We start from the raw sequence: 19,875 nt of genomic DNA, 5'->3' as shown, positions 1-19,875 counted from the left end.
AACTATTTTTAAAGTTATAAAAAAAATGTATATACAATTTTATATTACTACTAAGCGTATAAGAACCATTTAAAAGGTCCTATGTACATATATTTCAAAACTGTATTAATCATTAAAACATTCTGCTTCAACAATATTTTATACCTTTACTACAAGGTAAGTGTGTTTAAAACCCGACTTGAACCCTCTGTCTTAGAGCATTTTAAGCATCGTCATTTTGGTGGCGTGTTATATGCGGTTTTTAATTATTTAAAATGCTAATTCATTTCTGATTCAGAGCCCCAATAACTGATTGTATTTGTATGTATTCGCTTAAGAAACCGCAATAAGCCGAAACATGTTTGCGGGTCTTTTAACGCCTGATCCATGCGCCGGCTATTTATTTCTGACCTGTCTTTTTCTTGAAGAAATTAGCCTATCGGCAGGGACGGGAAATGTTGGATTGTTTAGAAGCATTTAAATAAACATTATAGAATTCCGCCTAAGGAAGCTAAGATATACATAGGTTATATTATTTCACCATGACTTTGCAGGAACTAGCAGAAAAGTACCAAAAGTATCAGACATAATTAAGTGGAATTTTTCCTCTCTGGACTTCCATAAAAACCAGCCAATTAAGAAGAATCGAAAGAACAAACACTGGACAGCGATAAAGTGTAAGACTGTTGGACACTTCTTCGAAGTTGTGAAATACCAAACTTTGTGCTTTTGTGTTTGAGGCATCCCTCGCTAAGGGAAACATGTGTTTGCATTAAATAAGACCGAACGACACAATAAATATTTATGAAATCAATGGAGGGGAAGAGGGGCTGCGGACAGAGAAACTTGTATAATGAGATTTGCTAAAAATAAAGCCTCGAATCAAGTTAAAAGCCACCAGGGCGTAAAGCCGAAATCCAGATAGTTCGATTGCCAGACAGGCAGGCGACTTTGAAGATTTGGTAACTGGTTATACACAGAACACTTAACCATCCGAAGGCAAACTGGGACCACGACCACGGAAATTATTCATAAACGCCGTTAAACCGGGGACTCTGTAAAGCTGAAGTCAGCGATTGCCAATCGATCTCGGCTGATCCAATCCACAATGGTCGACTCTCCTCTGGCTCCGCTTAATTGCCCATTTCGTCAACGACACGCCCAATGGCTCTGATTCAATTATATGGCAGCCCCACAAACGGCAAACAAAAAGTGACAAAGTGCAGGCAAAAAACTGTGCGACTGGCCCACAAAAGGCATGGGCAAAATGTATACATCAAATCAAATTAAGCTTTGTGAAACGAAAAACGCCTGGCAGAATGGCCACTTTTCTGGCTTATGTCATCCATGTTCAGTTGAAAAAAATATAGAAAATAATAAAATGAAACACAGACATACCAAAATATATAAATAAAATGAGTAACCCATTATTCAAAAATATATTTTCCTCTTGTTTTACATTTTATATCTTTTGAACATGGCTATCTTTTAACTTTTTCAATCTTTCTTACCATGTATTTACTAGTTTATTTTCAACCTTTGTAGACAGACATTGAAAAGTTAACTGAGTCAGGCAGCATAGACAAGTGCCAGCCATTACACCAACAAAAATTTAAAAATGCGAAAATGTCACGTCAATAAAAAATATTCTCTACAAATTGTTTCGGCCAACAAAGCTGGAAATTACATAAGACCAGCTTTCGGGTAGGCAAAAGTGGAGAATAAAGAATAAATTAAAATCATAAAGGGCTTAGCCGAACTAAAATATTGAAATTGATTAAATGAAGTTTAATAGATTCTGCATAATAAATCAGAGCTCAACGTAAAATATTCTTGTAGGTTTCAATATTACGACTTCTAAAATACTGCCCAAAAATGCCCTTTGATTCGCTATCTAAATAGGCTTGGTTTCTTTCAAAATCAGAAATTGTAGTTTATTATGACTGAATTTATCAGTTCTTCAGACAAAATTTGTAGTTTTACCCTAAAATGAACCGTTCTTTGTGGCTTGGCATATTCATTTTAATGTTAATAGAAAGAGTTACTTCACAAGGATATAGACACGGATACAAGCCCATAGACGATGGATTTATAAACATGGAGTGCGCCGACTGTGAAAAGGTCAATGAAGATTGCAAAATTGAAGAGATCGGATTTTTCTGCGAAAGTCCCGCCGACGCATCTCATGTTCAATTTAAAGAAAATGCGATAATACCAAGTAATTTAAAGAAATGTTTGCCGAAGGATCATTATTTCTCCGAAATAAGTAAGATAATAAGTCAGTTGAGTTAAGTTGGGGTGTTATTATAAAAGGAATTATTTTTAGCCAGCATTCAAAACACATGTTGCTTCTGGTCCCCTGAGATGGGCTGCCAAGCTGTGAAGGGTAAGAACAAACCGGCGGAATGCTCCAAATGCCTAGTGGTGGGAACTGTTCGCCAAGTATTCCCCGAGGGCTGCCCTTGTATATCTCAGAAATCTACAGAGAAATCAAGTAACGGACAAGAAATCATTAGGAACCGCCACAGCCATTTGCTTCTTATGATTCTGACTAGCTTTTATTTTCTGTTTAGCCTAAGGTTCAGCTAATCGTACTTTTTGTTCGACCTTACGTAAAACGTTTTTAAGTAATATGTAAAAATTCTAAGTACTATCTGTCTCCTGCTTTTCAGGAGACCAATTTACAAATTAATGTGTCTTATACAGACTTAAATTAATATATAAATATTTGTTAAATATGGGCTACACTGCAAGGGTTTCCTTCAATCAAAAACCTTAAAAAAGTTTTAATAGCCAATAAATTAGCTATTAATGCCACTTTTAAACTTGTTTCCCTACTTCTTGTTTGGGTCGGATTCTGTTTTCCTTATTTTTCTGCTTTCTTCCTGCCTGCAAATAGATAAGAGAAAACTTTTCGGATAATGAATTTATACTTTCTTGCGGTCGAAACAATTTCCGCCTGGCAAAGGTCAACAGCCACGTGGGAAAAACAAAGAATTAAATTTTTAAAGCCAGGGAAAGTCAGTTTCAGACTGAATTAGAAAGTGTAAGAAGAGAATGGTTCTGAATTTAGAGTCATTACCCGCTTATAAATAGAGTGCATTCCCGCTTTTGGCATTGCTAATGGGGTAAAACAATACATTTCTCAGACACCGAAGCCGTTTCAAAGTCGCGACTTTCTTGGGTCTTGAGTCTGTTCAAGCGACAGCTGGCAATTTAATGAAATTTATGCGACAACGTCTGTCGATTCGAGCTGATCGATTTGCGTCGCCCGCCGCTGATTGATTTTTCAGTCTTCGATTCGCTCGCAATTTAATTGCTCGGCCGCCTGAACTTGGGGCATCCGAATCGCACACTCCCGCTGAAATTTTCGCGCTTTATGCGAATACTTAAAACAGGCGAATGCAAAACAATCAAATGAATCAAAACGAAGACCCAGCCAGCCAGCCAGCCAGTCAATCGGGCACTCGGCCACCAGTCAAAGGTTCAAAGTATCGATTGAAGGCAAAATGTGAAATGCAGGCGGCCAGACGAGCAGTGAATGCAAAACTGTTCGGCGTTCTCCGCCATTGACAATGGCATTGACGCAACAGAAACTCTCTTGTTTTATTTTTATGGCCGATTTTTTTAGTGCATAACGGAAATGCCGTTGTTCTACTAATTCTGCACTGCCCAGCTGGTACAGTGGGTACTCGAAAATGAGCTACAGGCCTTACTCCATTTTAGACAAAATCTTAAATCAATATGGTCTTTAAAAGCTACATAATAACTGTCTTACTAATAAATAAAGTCTAAAAAGTATAAATATGAATGAATGATTACTAGTTAAATTAAATTTATATTCCTTAAAAATGTTTAGGCTAACTATTTCAAAGTACTATAGTAATTACTCTGAATTAAATGCTTAAAGAATTTTATGCAATAAAAGTACAGGTCTTAAAAATATTGAATAATAGTAAATATTGTCTAAATAATATAAGCCTAAAATGGCTACAATACTACTAATTTCAAGTTAATTCATAATTAATTAATAAAATTAAATGCCTAAAGAATTTTAGAAAATTTTAATAAATAAGATAACAATACAGTTTTAAAGTTGTAAGCACAATGTTAAAATTATGGTGTTTTTTGGATTATACAATATTAATTTACTGGCTTAATAACAAAACACTTAAAACTTAAAATATATTTCTACTTAAGTAAAAAATACTTTTATCCATCCCTCGAGTAACCACTGTACCTTGGTGACTTTCTGTTTTCACGTGCTGGCAGAATGATTTCGTAACAGCGCTCTAGACATACGCACAGCTATCGAGTGCGGGCAAAGTGTAAAGTGTAAAAAGTGTACTGGATAAATCGGATAGAGTGAAAATCAGAGGGTGTGGAAGCCGGCAGCTCTCAGTGCGAATTGAATCCAATTGAAATGTGGACACCGAGCGCAATTGCCGGCCGTGTGGGTGCAGTTAAGATGAAGGATGAGGCGGCTTTCACTTGCCCCGTTCTCGAACTTTCCCATTTGAAATTAACAATTTACCTAATCCGGCAGCCAGTGCGGAAACCTTTTCAAATTGCTTTCTCAGCCGGCTAAATATCTAGGAAAAAGTTTCCCAAAGCCAAGCCGTTCGCCGCACCTCCTTTTCGGCACCGAAATTCCACTCATCAAAAGGACTTGAGCCCCGTAAAGTGCCTGCCAAACTGCGCATTTGAAATTGACGTCAGAGCCCTAAGCCTTATCCTTCGAGCCGAGTCCCCAGCCCTTTCCCTGGCATTTCACACCACTCCCTCAACAATTTCAATTAATTTCAAAAATCAACTGAGCGCAAGTCATACTTCGCAGTCCGGCAGCTTCTGTTTCACTGTCGCTGGAAATGCGCTAGCCGGAAAAAAGCGTTGAAAACTCAACAGTTTCCCATAGTTTTGTTCCATTTTAGGAATCTGTAATGAAAAATCTAAATGGTGAAAACCTTTTGTGCAATCCGTCGCAATGCCAGAAACTTTAATTGCACAGTGCCACAAGCTTCTGCCGCTTTTCAGGGTTAATTATGCCAAAATATTTTGTCAGCTTCACGTGGCAAGAGGGGAATTTGCCGCTGACAAAAGGACATTAGCTGGCTTTGTAGCTCTGTGCCTCTGAAATCAGAGCTTCCTTTGGTCGCCGGCTTTGTCCTTGATCCTGGCTGAGCTCTCACCACGTCGTATACGCAATGTCGGCGACTTAAGGTCGGCTGATTGCGTATACGCCATGTGGGTCAATGAATTAGCGCCGCCTGTAGTCGTAAAAAAGCCTCTTTTCTCTCATTTTATTCGTTTATTTATTTGCTTTTATGTGCTGTTTTTGCTAGGCTTTACAGTTGTTAAACTGCAAGTGACGTAGGCAACGATTTGATAAGGTTTATTTATAGCACAAGGAAACTATGTCCCAAGTAATAAGAAATATATAAATGATATCTTGAATTCGCAAATGTATCTTATATTTTGTTTGTATCCCTCAAGTGACCCAATTGTGTGGCACAATAAATTCTTGGAATTTTCTGTTTTATCAACAAATTTATCATATTCATTCGTACTTAATTTAGTCTCCGGTCTTCAATGAATGGGCATTTCCCTGAGATAAGATATTCAATTGAGTCAACATCGCATTCGTGGCAATGTAAATATAAAAATAGGAATTCACTGATTAATTTACTCTACTTGTCGGCTAGCGACTTTCTCCGTGTGATAAATTTCTGCTTTCATTAGTTTACTCTGCGAAGTGCCAGGGGATTCCCCTGCCAGCTGCTAAAAGGCTTTGCATGTTCCATTTTCCAGCTGCGTGAAAGCAAAGGCAGCGGGATGATTAAGAATATATGAAGTAGAATAAGTTCCCTCTCATTACACATTCGCGGCAGCAAAACGTTTGCTCTGCGGCTCTGCCCATTTGAATTAAATGGTACTCATTGCACTTGCTCATTAGAAAATATTTGCACATATAATTACTTCCATTTTCCCAGTCCCAGACCCCCCATGAGTCTTCCGATATCTTCCCATGAACACAGGGGTATTATGCAAGCCCACAGCTCGACTCACGCGATGTCGGGCTCAAATCAAATCAACGCAACGCGTCGCAGATTGCATTTCAAAGGCATTTTAATTGCACGTGAGTGAAAGGCTGGCAAAGGGGGAAAGGTGGGGGATCGGGTTGGAGAACGGAGAATGTCAAGGCGTTCAGAAAGTTCTATGATGCAATGGGAGTGAAAGTCGGAGGCAAAGTCTCGTCGTTCGTTCACCTGAATCTCTGCGCCCCGCGGATTTGCTCAGTTTGATTCGATTAAAGCAGCAGCCGGCGGTTTCTTTGTGGCCCCATTTTTGTTTAAGTACACAGTAAAATTAGAAATTACTAACTTATATACAAAATTAACAATTATAAAAAAATCTTTTTTAAAGAAAAATTTCCTACCTAATGTTTTTACATATATTTCAATAAAATTATACATTTTATAAAACATAAAATAATCCAAATATCATTTATCTTATAAATAAACTTTAAAATATAGTTCATAACTAATAGCTATACTTATTACAAAATCAAAATGTTGTTAAAATATTTTATTAAATTAATAGGGATTTTTTACACTGCATATATCGTGCATGAGCATCGCGTAATATTCGCAGTAATTTGCCCCTTCAGAACTTCATGCCCCTTTTGGCGATTTATTTGTTCTGTCGATTATGGCTGCGAATTCGTGCAAATAAGATAAATGGAATTGTCAAAATTGTTGTGATTGCCTCATTGTCATGTTACTGTCGGCACTGTGTTATTCAACTCCTTAAAGAGCGCACAGAAAAGTGCTGCCATTAATTAAGAGTTCCGATTCCAGTAAGTTATTCATGCTTGAATTCAGCAGAGGGAAAAACGAGTATGTTCCCCATCAAGAATCAATTTCCGGTCCAGATGGAAAAGTTTGCTCTGAAACTCTTTTTGCATACATTTGAAAAAAGCCAAGCAATAGTTTTATACGTAACTTTATTGAAAACGTAAGTTAAATGGGCCACAAAAAAAGTATACAAGTTTATATTGAAGTTTTAAATGTACAGAGCTTCTATTTAAGCGTTTGATATGGAGAGTTATTTTTTATTAACCCTTCAAATTGGCCATTTGGATTGGTTATCGATTTTTAAATTGCAATAAATTAGTGCAAATTACGGGGTTATTTCCTGTTAGATCAATTACACTTACCGTAATGGTTTCTTTGGGTACATAAAAACTTATAAAGTTAAGGTGCATAAAAAGATGGCAAAGATGGAACAGAAATATTATTAATATTTTTTAAATATTTTTTTTAGTTTTATATATAAATATTAAAGTTTATTTCCTGTAAAAAGTATACTATTTTTTAAATCTGCAATATTTATTTGAAATTTACATAGTCTAAGAGCCACTGCTCTTTGACATGCCATTTGAGTTTGAAACACATTTCGTACCGCCAGACAGCGAGTGGGCCCAAATGGATGGGCTGAGGGAGGGGAGGGGAGCAGATAGCCAAGCAATTTGTGTCGTTTTTGCCGTCTCATTTGGCACACGGCCAGTGCATTCGGCCAAAATGCAATCGAGTGCACGCCCGTCTGCCGGCCTGCGATTCCGATTCCGACCGACTCCGCACGCCCAGTCCCCTCCCAACTATAAATTACATTCCATTAAAAAATCATGCCGCGGCGCACAAATCAACATCAACTCAATGAACATAAATTGCCAAGACGAGCTGCTGGGATTGCAAGGGATGGCGGGAAAATGAGGAAAAGTCGGAAAAAGGGGCGGTGGACAATGGCTGGGCGGCGCTCGCGGATCGATCGACCTTCACATTGGCCGCCATGACGACGGCGACAACGCACATGGCCCAAATGCACACAAACATGGCCAAAAAGAGAGTGGGATAGAGAAATGACCGGACTTTGTACTGACCAGCCAAGTGGGCTACAATGGGCTAAGGCGATTTTAGAGGAGGTGAAACAGGCAAAAAGATTAGACATAATATCCGACTAAGGGACAAAAAATGAGACAACTTCCTTTCAGACCACATGTCTTAATAATTAAGAAGTGTACAACATCTTAAAACTATTTTAAAAAAAACCGGAATAATGTTTTTAAATACTATACTATCACCTAAATTTAAAATAAATAATAAAGAATACTAAACAATTTTTAAGGGATATGTATTTTATAATTTTAATAATACAAAAAAAGTATTTTAAACAAACTATATTACAAATATTTTTAAGGAAATGTACAAAATAATATTATTTTTGGTCCCACGTAAACATACCAATATGTACCCTTGCCAACTTCCTACCTCACTTAATTTCAATGATTACATTTCACCAATCATCCATAAATATGTGTTTTTTTTCCTTCCCATAAATCACGCAAACAGGAGTCCTTTCTTAATTGATCCCTTCCACCGTGCGGCCAACGTAATGCATTTGGGAGTAGTCCGGCGTGGATTCCGGTGCCTTGGAGGATTTTCTTTGATGGTGGATGGCGATGGCCTGTCCAGCGGATCCAGGGCTCGTTTTGAGCTATTTCTGCTGCGTTGGCGTGTTGGTGTCACGCATTTGGTTTTGTTATTGGGCCCCCGAGTGATGTTTGCAGCTAATTAGAAACGGCCCTCACACCCTCACATTTGGCTGGCCAGCAAAGGAAAAGCAATCTGCAATTACAGCTGGCCAGGCGGAGGTCCTCGTGGGAACGTGGCAATGAGGGGCTGTCACCGGATGTCGGTGTCTCAGGACATGTGCGAAATGACTGCCAATCGATTGGGCTTTCGGAGCAGGACGGCACGGGCATGTAATTAATGGAGCGTGGCTTAAATTATGCAAAGCTCAATCAACTGCATTTCGCAGTCCTGGAGTCCCCACTACTTCGCTCCCAGATCTTGGGTCCACAGCCACATCTCACACGGTGTGTCAATTTCCGGCCGAACACGTTGTGTGCGACGACTTGCCACCATCCACATCCACATCCACATTCCCATCTTCATCTCCATTCACATCCACATCCACTTCCTCCTCGGCGCCACATGACGTGCCGTTGATATTTATGTCGTCGCCATTGTCGTCTCAGTTCTCGGGGCCACGTTCCCCATTCTCAGGATTCAGGATTCCGAACGCAGGACACAGAACTCGCTTCTCCTTTGAGCGTAATCAGCAACGTGCCAGGGTAAGGTAAAATCACAATTGCACCGCAGGAAGCCGAAGGATACAATGAATGTTCAATGCACTGAGAATATTAGATGTACTCTAGGGATACGCTAAAAAGAATAAGAAATAATTGAAATCCTTTAAAAACTAAAAACAAGTTTTGAATAATTAGTGTTAGTTTCCATTTTAAATAAACTAATAATATTCAAAAATTACTTATTATAATATATATTAATAAATTATATTTTAAACATACTTGCTATATATTTCATTTTAATGTATTATTATAATTCCAATGATATATTTGATCTTAAACCCAAAGTTCACAGCTTAAATATTCCCATAGCTCAGTTTCCCTTGGTGTTTTTGGAGGGGGCAGCCTGTCAAGAAAGGTGGCGAAAGGCTGCGAGCCACAGAGAATCCAGTTTAGAAACGTTGCAGGACGAGATCCTGCCGGCAACGTGATGATGTTTACATCCTATGCAAATACAATTAATTCCACTTTTGTGGACAATCTTTGTGCCAGCAGGTCGGTGGGTGTGGGTGTGAGTGCGACATAGGAAATGTTGACACAGCCACGGGCATTGTGGATCAGGATGCCAAATGCCAGCACCTTTTGTTGGATTCTCCTGCCGGTCCCCTTTGTGGCTGTTAACCCCGAAAACTGGGCGACACATTTCCGGCACAGTTTCAGAGCCACTGGCCCCTTCCCCCAAAGATTGCAAAATTTCCTTATTGCTTTCAATCGAAGACAACCAATGACGCAACGGTGTAAACAATACGTTCATCCCAGCGCTATAAATTTTGGCATTCCTTTCTTTCCAAAAAACAATCGTAATTAAATCAACCATAATCGAACAATCAATTTTGCACAGAAAAAAAAACTCTAGAGTAATAAGTTAAGAACAAAACATTCCGAATTTATAAAAATTTTAAGAATAATATTGAACATTTCTACTTGTAAAAATAAATGTTTATACTAACAAATTTTTCCTGTGTATATTTATTCCTCTCCATTATTTAAAAAGACCCTGTGCCATCTTATCATCGAGTCTCTCTGTCTGGGCCATTGTGCATTTGATTTGGGTGCGATTAAACGAACTTTGCACCCCGCGAATGCCACGAACTCAATTGGAAAGGGATCACGGTGCAGATTACGTCGCTTGTTGCACGCCGTGCTTACATTTGCATTAGTAATGAATGAAATTGTGTATTTAAATTACGAAAGACCCTCAAATAGAGGGATACAGATTCAGGGTTGACCCTAAGATTTGCGGTCTTTAACTTTTGCTTTATAAATGCTCAAGGCAATGCTAAATATTATTTTAAATAATTGTTATGATTAAGAAAAACAAGAATAATAAAATATAATTATTTTCCTTTTAAATATTGTTAGATCACTTATATAAAAGTCTCACAAAAAAATATAAAAAAGTTTTTTATATCTGTTTATAGTTTCATCAGATCAACCAGTTTTCCTAATTCTATATTTATAAAATGAATAACAATATTTATTATTTACTTTTAAATTTAGTAGGTCCCTTATAGCAATTTACTATTTTTATCTTTCTCATTCATTATTCAATATATGACTTTACTAAAGATTATACGACTTCACTCGATGTCTTAGCCCTAACAAAATGGCTAAAGCCAAGCTCTCTCAGTGCTTCTCCAACTGTAACTTACGCCTGAGCGTATGCAATGGTTTTTTGAGAAACCCAGTAAAATAAAACCAACTAGTATTCTTTTGCTCTTTAGGTTTTTATTGAAAGATGTTATTTCAACACCCTTTTATGCTGATGTTATTTTTTTGTTGTTTTTTATTTCTTGTATAATGGTACAGCTGGATGTTGTTGCTGTTTGTGGTGGTGACTTTTAATGTTTATTTCACAATAAACTATTTTAAGCCTAATCCTTTCGGTTAGTATTATATATCCTTCTTTTGTGTTTGTAATATTTTCACATTGCACTTCAAATAAGTATGCGATTAACAACGATATGCAGAACTTGCAACTTGATAACATATAAAGTAAAACATGCTTGATAAATATGTGTGTTAGCGATTGGTACAATATTTCAGTTTGTAATATGTACTGTGACAATAACGTGCTGCACTTGTTACCATCTATCAAATGTGGATAGAGGATCAAAGATGGAAAAATCTAGTAACAAGACTGTGCCCCTGCACAGTATGGCAGCCAATGGACTTCATGATCTTTCTTTTTTAAACTTTTTTTAACAACATTTTGTTTTTAACAGTGTATATATAAGTAAATATGGTTAATTGAGTTGTTTTGGGGGCTTTTCGGGTTTATTGTAATGTGTTCTGTTTATTTGCGTCATTTTTTCACTTATACTTATAAATCATAAATATAAAGTTTAAGAGTAATAATAATGGTAAAACATCGGTTTTCATAGAGGATTTTTTTATAAAACTTTAAAAAATTTCATAAAACTTTGTGCGATTTCAATGTCTCAAGACTTTTACATTTTGATGTTGTTGATAGTGGGTTGCTGTTGTTTCCACTATAAAATGTTTGTTTAACTTAACGATTTACGACACTTTTTGCTTGTTCGCATTGAAATCTTTCATAATCATAATAATATAATAGAAAATTCATAACTTCAACAATAATAGGTTCATGTGCTTAAAACTAAAGATAAAATTGCTTCTCCATCGAACATAATCATTCCTTTCTTCTGCATTCATCAATTAGTAGTTCTCTTAAATATTTTTATCATATAATTAATTTGCAAACATGTGACGTACTACACATAAAAAACATGTTTTGAAAATGTAATCCTTCGTGTTCTCTTTTTTTTTGGTTTTTTTAATGCTTGCTTTGCTTAGCTCTTGAAACTAAGATAAAAATAAACAAAACTGCCAAACGATTCCAGCAATCTGCTTCGTAGTTAGTTGTATGTGGTTGCGTTTCTTATTGTGTGCAGACAAGGTCCATCCCAATCCAAACGCCTTAGTAGGCGTGGTTGGCCACGAACAGGGATCCGGATCCGGCACCAGCACTTCCGGCGACGTACTTGCCCTGAGCGGCATCTCCGTTGGCCTGGGGGTAGAGGAAAGGCGGGGAAATCGGTTAATATTATTTGGGAAATATCCTGGAAAATATCCAGGAAAATACCTTTCCTAATTACAAACGCTTGCTCTTAATTATTACTTAGTTATAACTTGGCGGGCCGCAGCAGAAAAGTTTTTCGCCCAGCTTGAAAAGTTTTCGCACTGATTTCTGCTGCACACGAAAAACTTTTCCCAGCCACCTGCGGCAATTTTATTGAAACTTTCTAACCATCCAAGCGCACGAATACACGTTACGTACAGCGTAAAAAGTTTGGGAAAATTTCATTTTGCAAGTTCTTTTACAGGAAAATTATGATTCGATTACATATAATAGCGCTGGGGATCGGGGGAGGAGCCTGTGGCAGGTTGACCATATTTTTCATTGCACGCGCGCTTTTGCTTACCACATAATTTTAGCTCAACTGTCAGCTACAGACATTCCGAAACTTCTACTTTAACTAATAAACACTAGAAAGTTAGCCAGGGCCCTTCAAAAAGTTTACTTATCATAAACAAAGTTAAGTTGGGTAAACGAGGTAACCTTTGGTCACCTATAAATTAAATAAACCTATAAAATAAGTTCCCTAACTGACCAATAAAAAACTTAAAATAAAATATAAAAGTAAACTTAGATACTATTTATTATTATTAGTACTACATTTAAACTATCAAAATCAAAGACAAAGTTTACAACTAAGGTATCAAAAGAGAATGTATAATTTATTTCTGCTTGTCAGTTTATCATAAAATTTTCAAAATATTCTTTATGATCTAGTCAGTTTATGTGGTAAAAGGTATACGATAGGCTAAAAGGAATATATTTGCAGTTCCGTTGTTGGGGGAATGTGAATGCCGCCAGTATCAGTCCATTTTCGGGCCTTGATCAGTATCTTGTGCGCTATGCAGTTGGCCTTAGCTTCGGCTTGGGATATATCTTGGCTCGATTCTGGTTCGGGATTAGTGCTTGACTTTTGGGACTTAGTACGAGTGCTGGGCAACAAAGAGGGTGGCATTGGCCGCAAACGACGGAATCGAGCCGGGCACATATTTGCCCAGGGCGGCCTGGGAGTTGGCCTGTGAAAGCGGGAGGAGAGCGGGATTTCGGTTGGGATTAATCAGCTTTATGGCTTTTCAGGATTAGGCGAGATTAGGCATAGAGCAAGCGAAGCATGAGGAAAATGAGAGCGATTTGTTAGGCGTTTTGGTGATGAGTCGGCTTGAGTTAAAAGCTGGTCTAGTTCTTCAATTTACCCCATTAAAGTTCGTTCTTCGGCATCTTAAAGCAGCCAATCTTGATTTCTTTGTTTCAGTACTTGTGATCGTCCACATGCAAAGTATCTTTACCAGCGAACCCTTTCACAGATCCAGGACAATAATTACCACAAGCCGCCTCAGAATTGGCCTAGGTATGGGGTTAGGTGATTATGTTTGATGAAATTATGGGTTTTTTTGGTGTTCATGATTATTAAAAAAGAAAAAAAAATGTACTAAGAATGTTGTTAGCTGATTGAAATTACTGTTTGGTATATATATATATAATCCAATGTCTAGTTATTAAGTTAGAAGTGTTACGTTAGTTAGAGCTCGATAAGGAAGTAATGATTAAAGCATCGTAAATAGATTAGAGGTAAAGTTCAATGAAAAAGAATAGATTAGATTTGTTATTGGTACTGGTTGATGGGTGAGATAAGGAGCATTTAAGGATTAGGTTATAGAAATGGGACAGATTTTTGGGACTGCGGTTATTATAATATTTCCGAAACCAATTAGCCTTGACAATGCCTTCCTCTAAGGATTAAGATATAGAAATGGGATCGATTTTTGAAATTGCGGTTTTTTTAATATTCCCGAAACCAATTAGCCTTGGCAATACCTTCTTCCAAAGCTTAAGAACCAACAATTTTTGATCATTCACCTCTTAAGTATCTAACTATTTCCATATCTTATATAGATTGATCTATCCAAAGACTCACCTTGGCGCGCTTGAGCAGCTCGTTCTGGCCGGCGGGGATGTTCTCCTTCTTGCCAGCCCAGGCACGCAGGACGGAGGCCTGCAGGGCGCGGCCGTAGGAGAAGGTCAGGGCCCATGGGCGGACCAGGGGAACCTGGTTGATGGCGCTCAGGTTGACGGTGGCCTCCTCCTCGGACTGACCTCCAGACAGGAAGGTCACGCCTAAGGGAGAAAGTGGATTAAAAAGCGTTCGTAATAGAAAATACAGTGGAAAAGATATTCCAGATACAATAGAAGAGGTGTCAGAATAATCTTTGGAATTGAATCTTAAGTAATTACTATTATAAGGTTTCCTAATATAGTATTATACAATCTCTTGATTTCCAGAGATATTATATAATTACTATGTTTTCTGATATATTATTTCCCAACTTCCACAGACTATAGTGACACCTATTCTCAACCCAAATCTGGACTCACCAGTAACGGCGGCTGGGACGGTGCGGCGCAGAGCCTGCACGGTGGCCAGGGCGATCTCCTCGGGGGTGTTCTTCTTGGCCGACTGACCGGCGGTGACCATGTTGGGCTTCAGCAGAGTACCCTCCAGGTAGACGTGGTGGTCGCTCAGGGCCTTGTAGACGGCGGCCAGGACGGTCTCGGTGACCTTCTGGGCGCGGTCCAGGTCGTGGTCGCCATCGGGCAGCACCTCGGGCTCCACAATTGGGACGATGCGCTGCGACTGGCAGATGGAGGCGTAGCGGGCCAGAACGTTGGCGTTCTCCAGGATCGACTGGTAGGATGGGGTGTTCTTGCCGATCTTCAGGACGCAACGCCACTTGGCGAAGTCGCAGCCGTCCTTCTTGTACTGGGCGCAGCGGGCGGCCAGGTCATCCAGACCCTGGGTGGTCACCTCATCCTCGGAGCCCATCAGTGGGACGACACCCTTGTCGACCTTGATGCCCAGGATGATGCCCTTCTTCTTCAGGATGTCGGCGAATGGGGTGCCATCGTCGGCCTTCTGGTAGAGGGTCTCGTGGAACAGGATCACGCCGGAGATGTTCTCGGCCAGCTTGGGGTCGGTGCTGAACAACAGCTGACGGTAGGCGCGGCGGTTGTCCTCGGTGTTCTCCACGCCGATGTCCTGCAGACGCTTGCCCATGGTGGGGCCGGACTCGTCGGCGGCGAGGATTCCCTTGCCGGGGGCCACAATCTTCTGGGCGATGGTCCTCAGCTCATCCTGCAGCTCCTTGCTGGGGTAGTTGAAGTAGGTGGTCATTTTTGAGATTCGAGTGTAGTTCTGCAAAACGAGATTCCATTTCCATTGCGGATTAACGCCAATCGCCAAAGGTGGTGCATTTTTGGTGGAAAAATAAGAAGAGCGGAGGTTGCAAGTTAGTAATTTGGCTACGTAATTTGGTAGAGGCTTAGAAAATAAAAACCCATTGCTTAAACGAAGAATTTTGAAGACTTTTTGGGGGGATAGAAAACTAGAAATTTGTGTGGGATTTTGTAAAAATGATCTAAACAGTTTGACCGTACAGTTCTAATAACTCAAAGGTGTGTATGTTTTTTCTGAACATTTATAGATCATATCAGCTAATGGGGCATCTATCAATCAGAAGGTGGATTACCATTCAATTTTGACCCACTTCTTATTATTGTTTTGTCTATTTTTAAACGAGTCAATAAAAATGTATCTATATATCAAGCAATAATATTTTTTAAGAATTTATTTATAAGAACTATGGTTCTGCCTTTGGAAATAAATACCCAACAAAATTTAAAAAAATGTAATAACTATTTTTTTATAACCGATCCTAAGTTGACTAATATCTGTGAAATATTTTTAAAATTCCAAACTACACATATCACATGTTATGATGATTCAAAATTATATCATCATATTTTCAGTGTCAGGTCAATGTCACTTGGAATTTTTTTTAATTTCAGAATATTTTCCATTGCAGATAATAAATTCTTTGCATGTTAGTGTTTCTCACAGCTGATTTGATAGCAAAGAGCGAGTGATTGAACTCGATTAACGGCGCATGCACGGAAAACGTGTTTTTCTCTATATCTATTGCTCTCTCTCTCTCACTTTTTCGGTCTTTCTCACACTTTCAACATTTACATAAAAAATGTTGCCTATTTTTTATAGAATGAGTGAAAACTTCAACGTTTAAAAAAAATTTCCTTTCTTATTATTCCAAAAAAAAACTACAATGTTTTTCGTTAGGAACTGCCAGTTTCCGAAATCTTTATAAGGCCTGTTAATTTTTCAACTATTATCAAAAACCGCACGATTGATTAAACCTTAGAGCACTTGGGAAAAAGCGAACCAACCTCGACGATGAATTTTTAGTAACTGAGCAAAGTCACGGAAACCTCGGAAATAATTCCCTCCTCTGATGTAATCAAAGTCATGGAGTCTTCCCTCTCGCTCTCACTGCCTACATGCCTCTCTCTCCCACCCGCATAATGCGTGACGTGGAAACTTTCACTTTTATTATCGCTGCCACAGTGCTGCTTCAGTCGACGGCTACGCCGGCAGCGACGTCAACACAGGGCGCATGAATTTCTGTTTGACATTGAACAAGGTCAGGCAACAATGTTGCTGGCTGGGGGCGGCACATGTTGCTAGCGAAATTTGTTGCTTACGAAAGGCAAATAGATATTGTTGAAAAACCGAAAGTCGTGCGGCGCGTGTGATAGATAGAGATAGAGATAGCTATATCTAGTGCAAAAGAGACCGACGACTATCCAGCAATATGTAGATATAGATGCGAAATACTCTGCGGTGACTAAAAACTCGGTTTCTACTTGTTTGACATTGACAATGAGCCAAGGACTGGAATGGCATAAATATCACGCTATAGATTAGACCACCGCAACCTATTACAAAAAATTGTTTACCGCAGCTCCCAGATTTCCCACGCCATATATTTAACACTTGGCATACACGTGAAAAACTGGCGATTTTAGTGGTATATAATTTTCTTAGTGACCTGCTAAAAACTTTGAAGATTATATGATATTTTGTTTTTAATTCTCGTCGATTTTTCATTAACGCTGCTTATTTACAATTATTTGCTCAATTATATTTTATTTTTATAAGTATTTAAAAAAAATTTAATTTAAAAAGTTTGAAATTATATTTCTTGCATTTTGTTTTCACAGATGATATTAAAATTTCATACAGCTTCACGAAAGATAATAATATTCTCACTCGAATTTCTTTTATGCATAAATTTGTATCTATAGGATAAGTTATCTATAGCTAGTTCGGATTCACTCAGGAGACAACACCCACCTACACTTGCCGGCAATCAATCGAAGACTAAAAAGATTCGGATACTAGGCGAAATATATACGATAAAACAAAAAATAAAAGAGAAACAGTCAACGCATGACAACAAAATACAATCAAAATAAATTTACGTTGCTATCAAGAAACCGTGTATAAAAATAAAACCGACACATGTCGGTCTATATGTATGGCTGTGCTTGTACAAAAACAAGCTGATAAAAAACGAACAAAAAATCTACAGAGTGTCTAAAAAGTGCCATGGAATATGGTAGAAGTTGCTCCGGAAAGATGAACAAACAAGTTCGACTTGTGGCCGCATTTCGTATCAGCTATCAGTGGAAATTTTGAATCAAAAACAACGAAAAAACGAGCCCCCACTGGCGGTTCCAAAGGTTTCGTATTATCATAACGAGATTTTAGGTCCGGCCTCCTCGAAGGCAGACAGTGGGTCAAAAGAACATCACCCAAGGGAGATAATACTAACTGCTACGAATGGAATGACTGCCAACTGACGTCAAGAGATTAACAGCAAAAATGGGTGGTATACAACGTATTTTATATAAAAAACATTTTTGAAGGCAGGGAACTTTGGATTCGTCACGTACTCCTGGTATTACTAACGATATGCCCTTCTTGTGTGACCCCAATAACTTTGCTGTGGTAACTGTTTACTAACGGGGTTATAAATACAAGTAATAAGATATAGCAATAAATTCTTATCGAGTTGTTTACGATAGTAAGGTGTTTTATACTTAATCGATCTATTACATCAGTTACGATAAGGATTTGGGCTTCATAAAAATAATAAGCTTTTAAAAATAGTATTTACAGTAGTGCAGTTATAATAATTGTATGTGTCTTATGAAATCTTGACAGCCAATAATGTAATTTATAAAAAATAAAAACGTTTTAAAAAAAAACAACTAAATCATAATAATGTATCTTGTTTTGAATATCATAAACAGGTATCTGCAGTTGACCTTCAAGAGAAGTCCTTGCCCCTCCAAAACTCGTTTTAATATACACACATATCTGGGTTCCTATCAAAACAACCCCTAAACTTGTACCTCCCTCTTCTGTTTAAGTCCCTCTATACGAATTTATACCCCACCTATTCTCAATTTTTTTACGTCTTCTACTCATTCAATGAAAGGTAAATAAAAAGTGCAATAGATAAAGACGGATAAAGTAAAAGGAAGACGTCAACAAACCGAGGAATTTACGATGACGTTGGCTAATTGAATGATACGAAAATGTATGTATTTCCCGATGCATAGTACATACATTTAACATTTGCGGCAACTATTTATAAAGAAAACCCGCAGCGGCGACTACAAATTGCAGTTGAAACTTTGCCAATAAGCAAATGAACTCAATTGGAAGAGCGAGTGGGGATAAAAAAACTAAAGAGAGAGAGCCGGTTGAGCCGGTAGAGAAAAACTACTTTCGAGAGTTAAGAGTCACCCGATAAGGTTTCTTATCGCCTGCAGTTCCCGTAGCCCCACTCTTTTTTTCCACGGGGCATAGGTCAACAGCACTCGGGAACCTCAAGGTTCTAGAACTTGTCATAAGAGTTTTGAGCACGAGGCAGTGGTGAGATGAAAATGTATTCGAAATACATGGGAACTACGCACTCACTCACACGATTACAGATTCTGTGTTGTTCTGTAACTGGGGATTACGAAACAGCCCAGAAAAATGGGAACGATTACGCGACTTTTCAATTGCACTGGCAGATTATGAGTTATTATGGGATATATTCCTGATTTTTCTCAGGGGTTCCTCCACTTTATCACGCCCACTCACCGAACTGGAAACTGAATCTGGGATGTGGTGATTAGCTGCTGGCTACTGGCTGGGTCCGCTGCTGCTGCTGCACTGGAGGAGAGCGGTTAACGCTTTTATTTTCGCTTCGAGTCGGTCGCTGCCGCTGCCGCCGCCTCTGCCGATGCCTCTGCTCCCGCCGACTGCGCCGTCAACGTGAAATTCCAAAGCGAAATAAGCGAGACATGGCGAGCGAGACCCCAAAAGGTTGTTTAGAGGTCGTCGCCGGCGGTGTTGGGCAACCGACTGAGCCAAGCGCTAAAAATTCCCAGATCCCCAAGCAAACGGAGTCCAAAATAAAGCTCCACGGGGGAGCTTTTAGTGGGTGAGGGAACCCCAAAGATGATGTTAAAACGAGCTAAAACTTGGGGATAGCTTTGGACTGCTTCAGCTTTAGACTGAGCGGGATTACATTTAAAATTGAAAGTTTAGGAATTTCGATATTTTATATTATTTTAATACTAAGTTATAGATTTATAAACCTGTACAGTTGGTAACCTATAAATAAATGCAAAGGGGACTCTTAAAACAACCTGTAAAAAAAATGAACTTACTATTAATACC

General features: G+C 38.6%; 1 protein-coding gene across 5 annotated transcripts; it reads right to left on the bottom strand.

The window, feature by feature from the left end:
- Nucleotides 1–10,895: 10,895 nt before the first annotated feature.
- On the bottom strand, nucleotides 10,896–19,574 carry Ald1 (fructose-bisphosphate aldolase). 5 transcript variants are annotated; one of them, XM_070996074.1, is made up of 5 exons: nucleotides 19,294–19,574; nucleotides 14,661–15,477; nucleotides 14,203–14,402; nucleotides 13,229–13,303; nucleotides 10,896–12,218 (listed from the first exon to the last, which is right to left on the bottom strand). In XM_070996074.1, exons 2-5 carry the CDS (start codon nucleotides 15,454–15,456, stop codon nucleotides 12,129–12,131), a joined length of 1,161 nt encoding a protein of 386 aa, XP_070852175.1. In that variant the 5' UTR covers nucleotides 15,457–15,477; nucleotides 19,294–19,574; the 3' UTR covers nucleotides 10,896–12,128. The 5 variants fall into 5 exon arrangements, 4 of the variants coding, with proteins under 4 accessions (XP_070852175.1, XP_036675300.1, XP_036675298.1 ...); XR_010654170.2 differs by lacking the exon at nucleotides 10,896–12,218 and adding an exon at nucleotides 13,481–13,631 and having other exon boundaries at nucleotides 12,924–13,303; XM_036819403.3 differs by lacking the exon at nucleotides 10,896–12,218 and having other exon boundaries at nucleotides 12,924–13,303.
- Between the last annotated feature and the right edge of the window lie 301 nt (nucleotides 19,575–19,875).

This window comes from Drosophila suzukii, chromosome 3, assembly GCF_043229965.1.
Source record: "Drosophila suzukii chromosome 3, CBGP_Dsuzu_IsoJpt1.0, whole genome shotgun sequence".
Classification (NCBI taxonomy): Eukaryota; Metazoa; Arthropoda; class Insecta; order Diptera; family Drosophilidae; genus Drosophila; species Drosophila suzukii.
The sequence above is the reverse complement of the archived record's forward strand: the minus strand, read 5'-3'. Positions and strand labels throughout refer to the sequence as shown.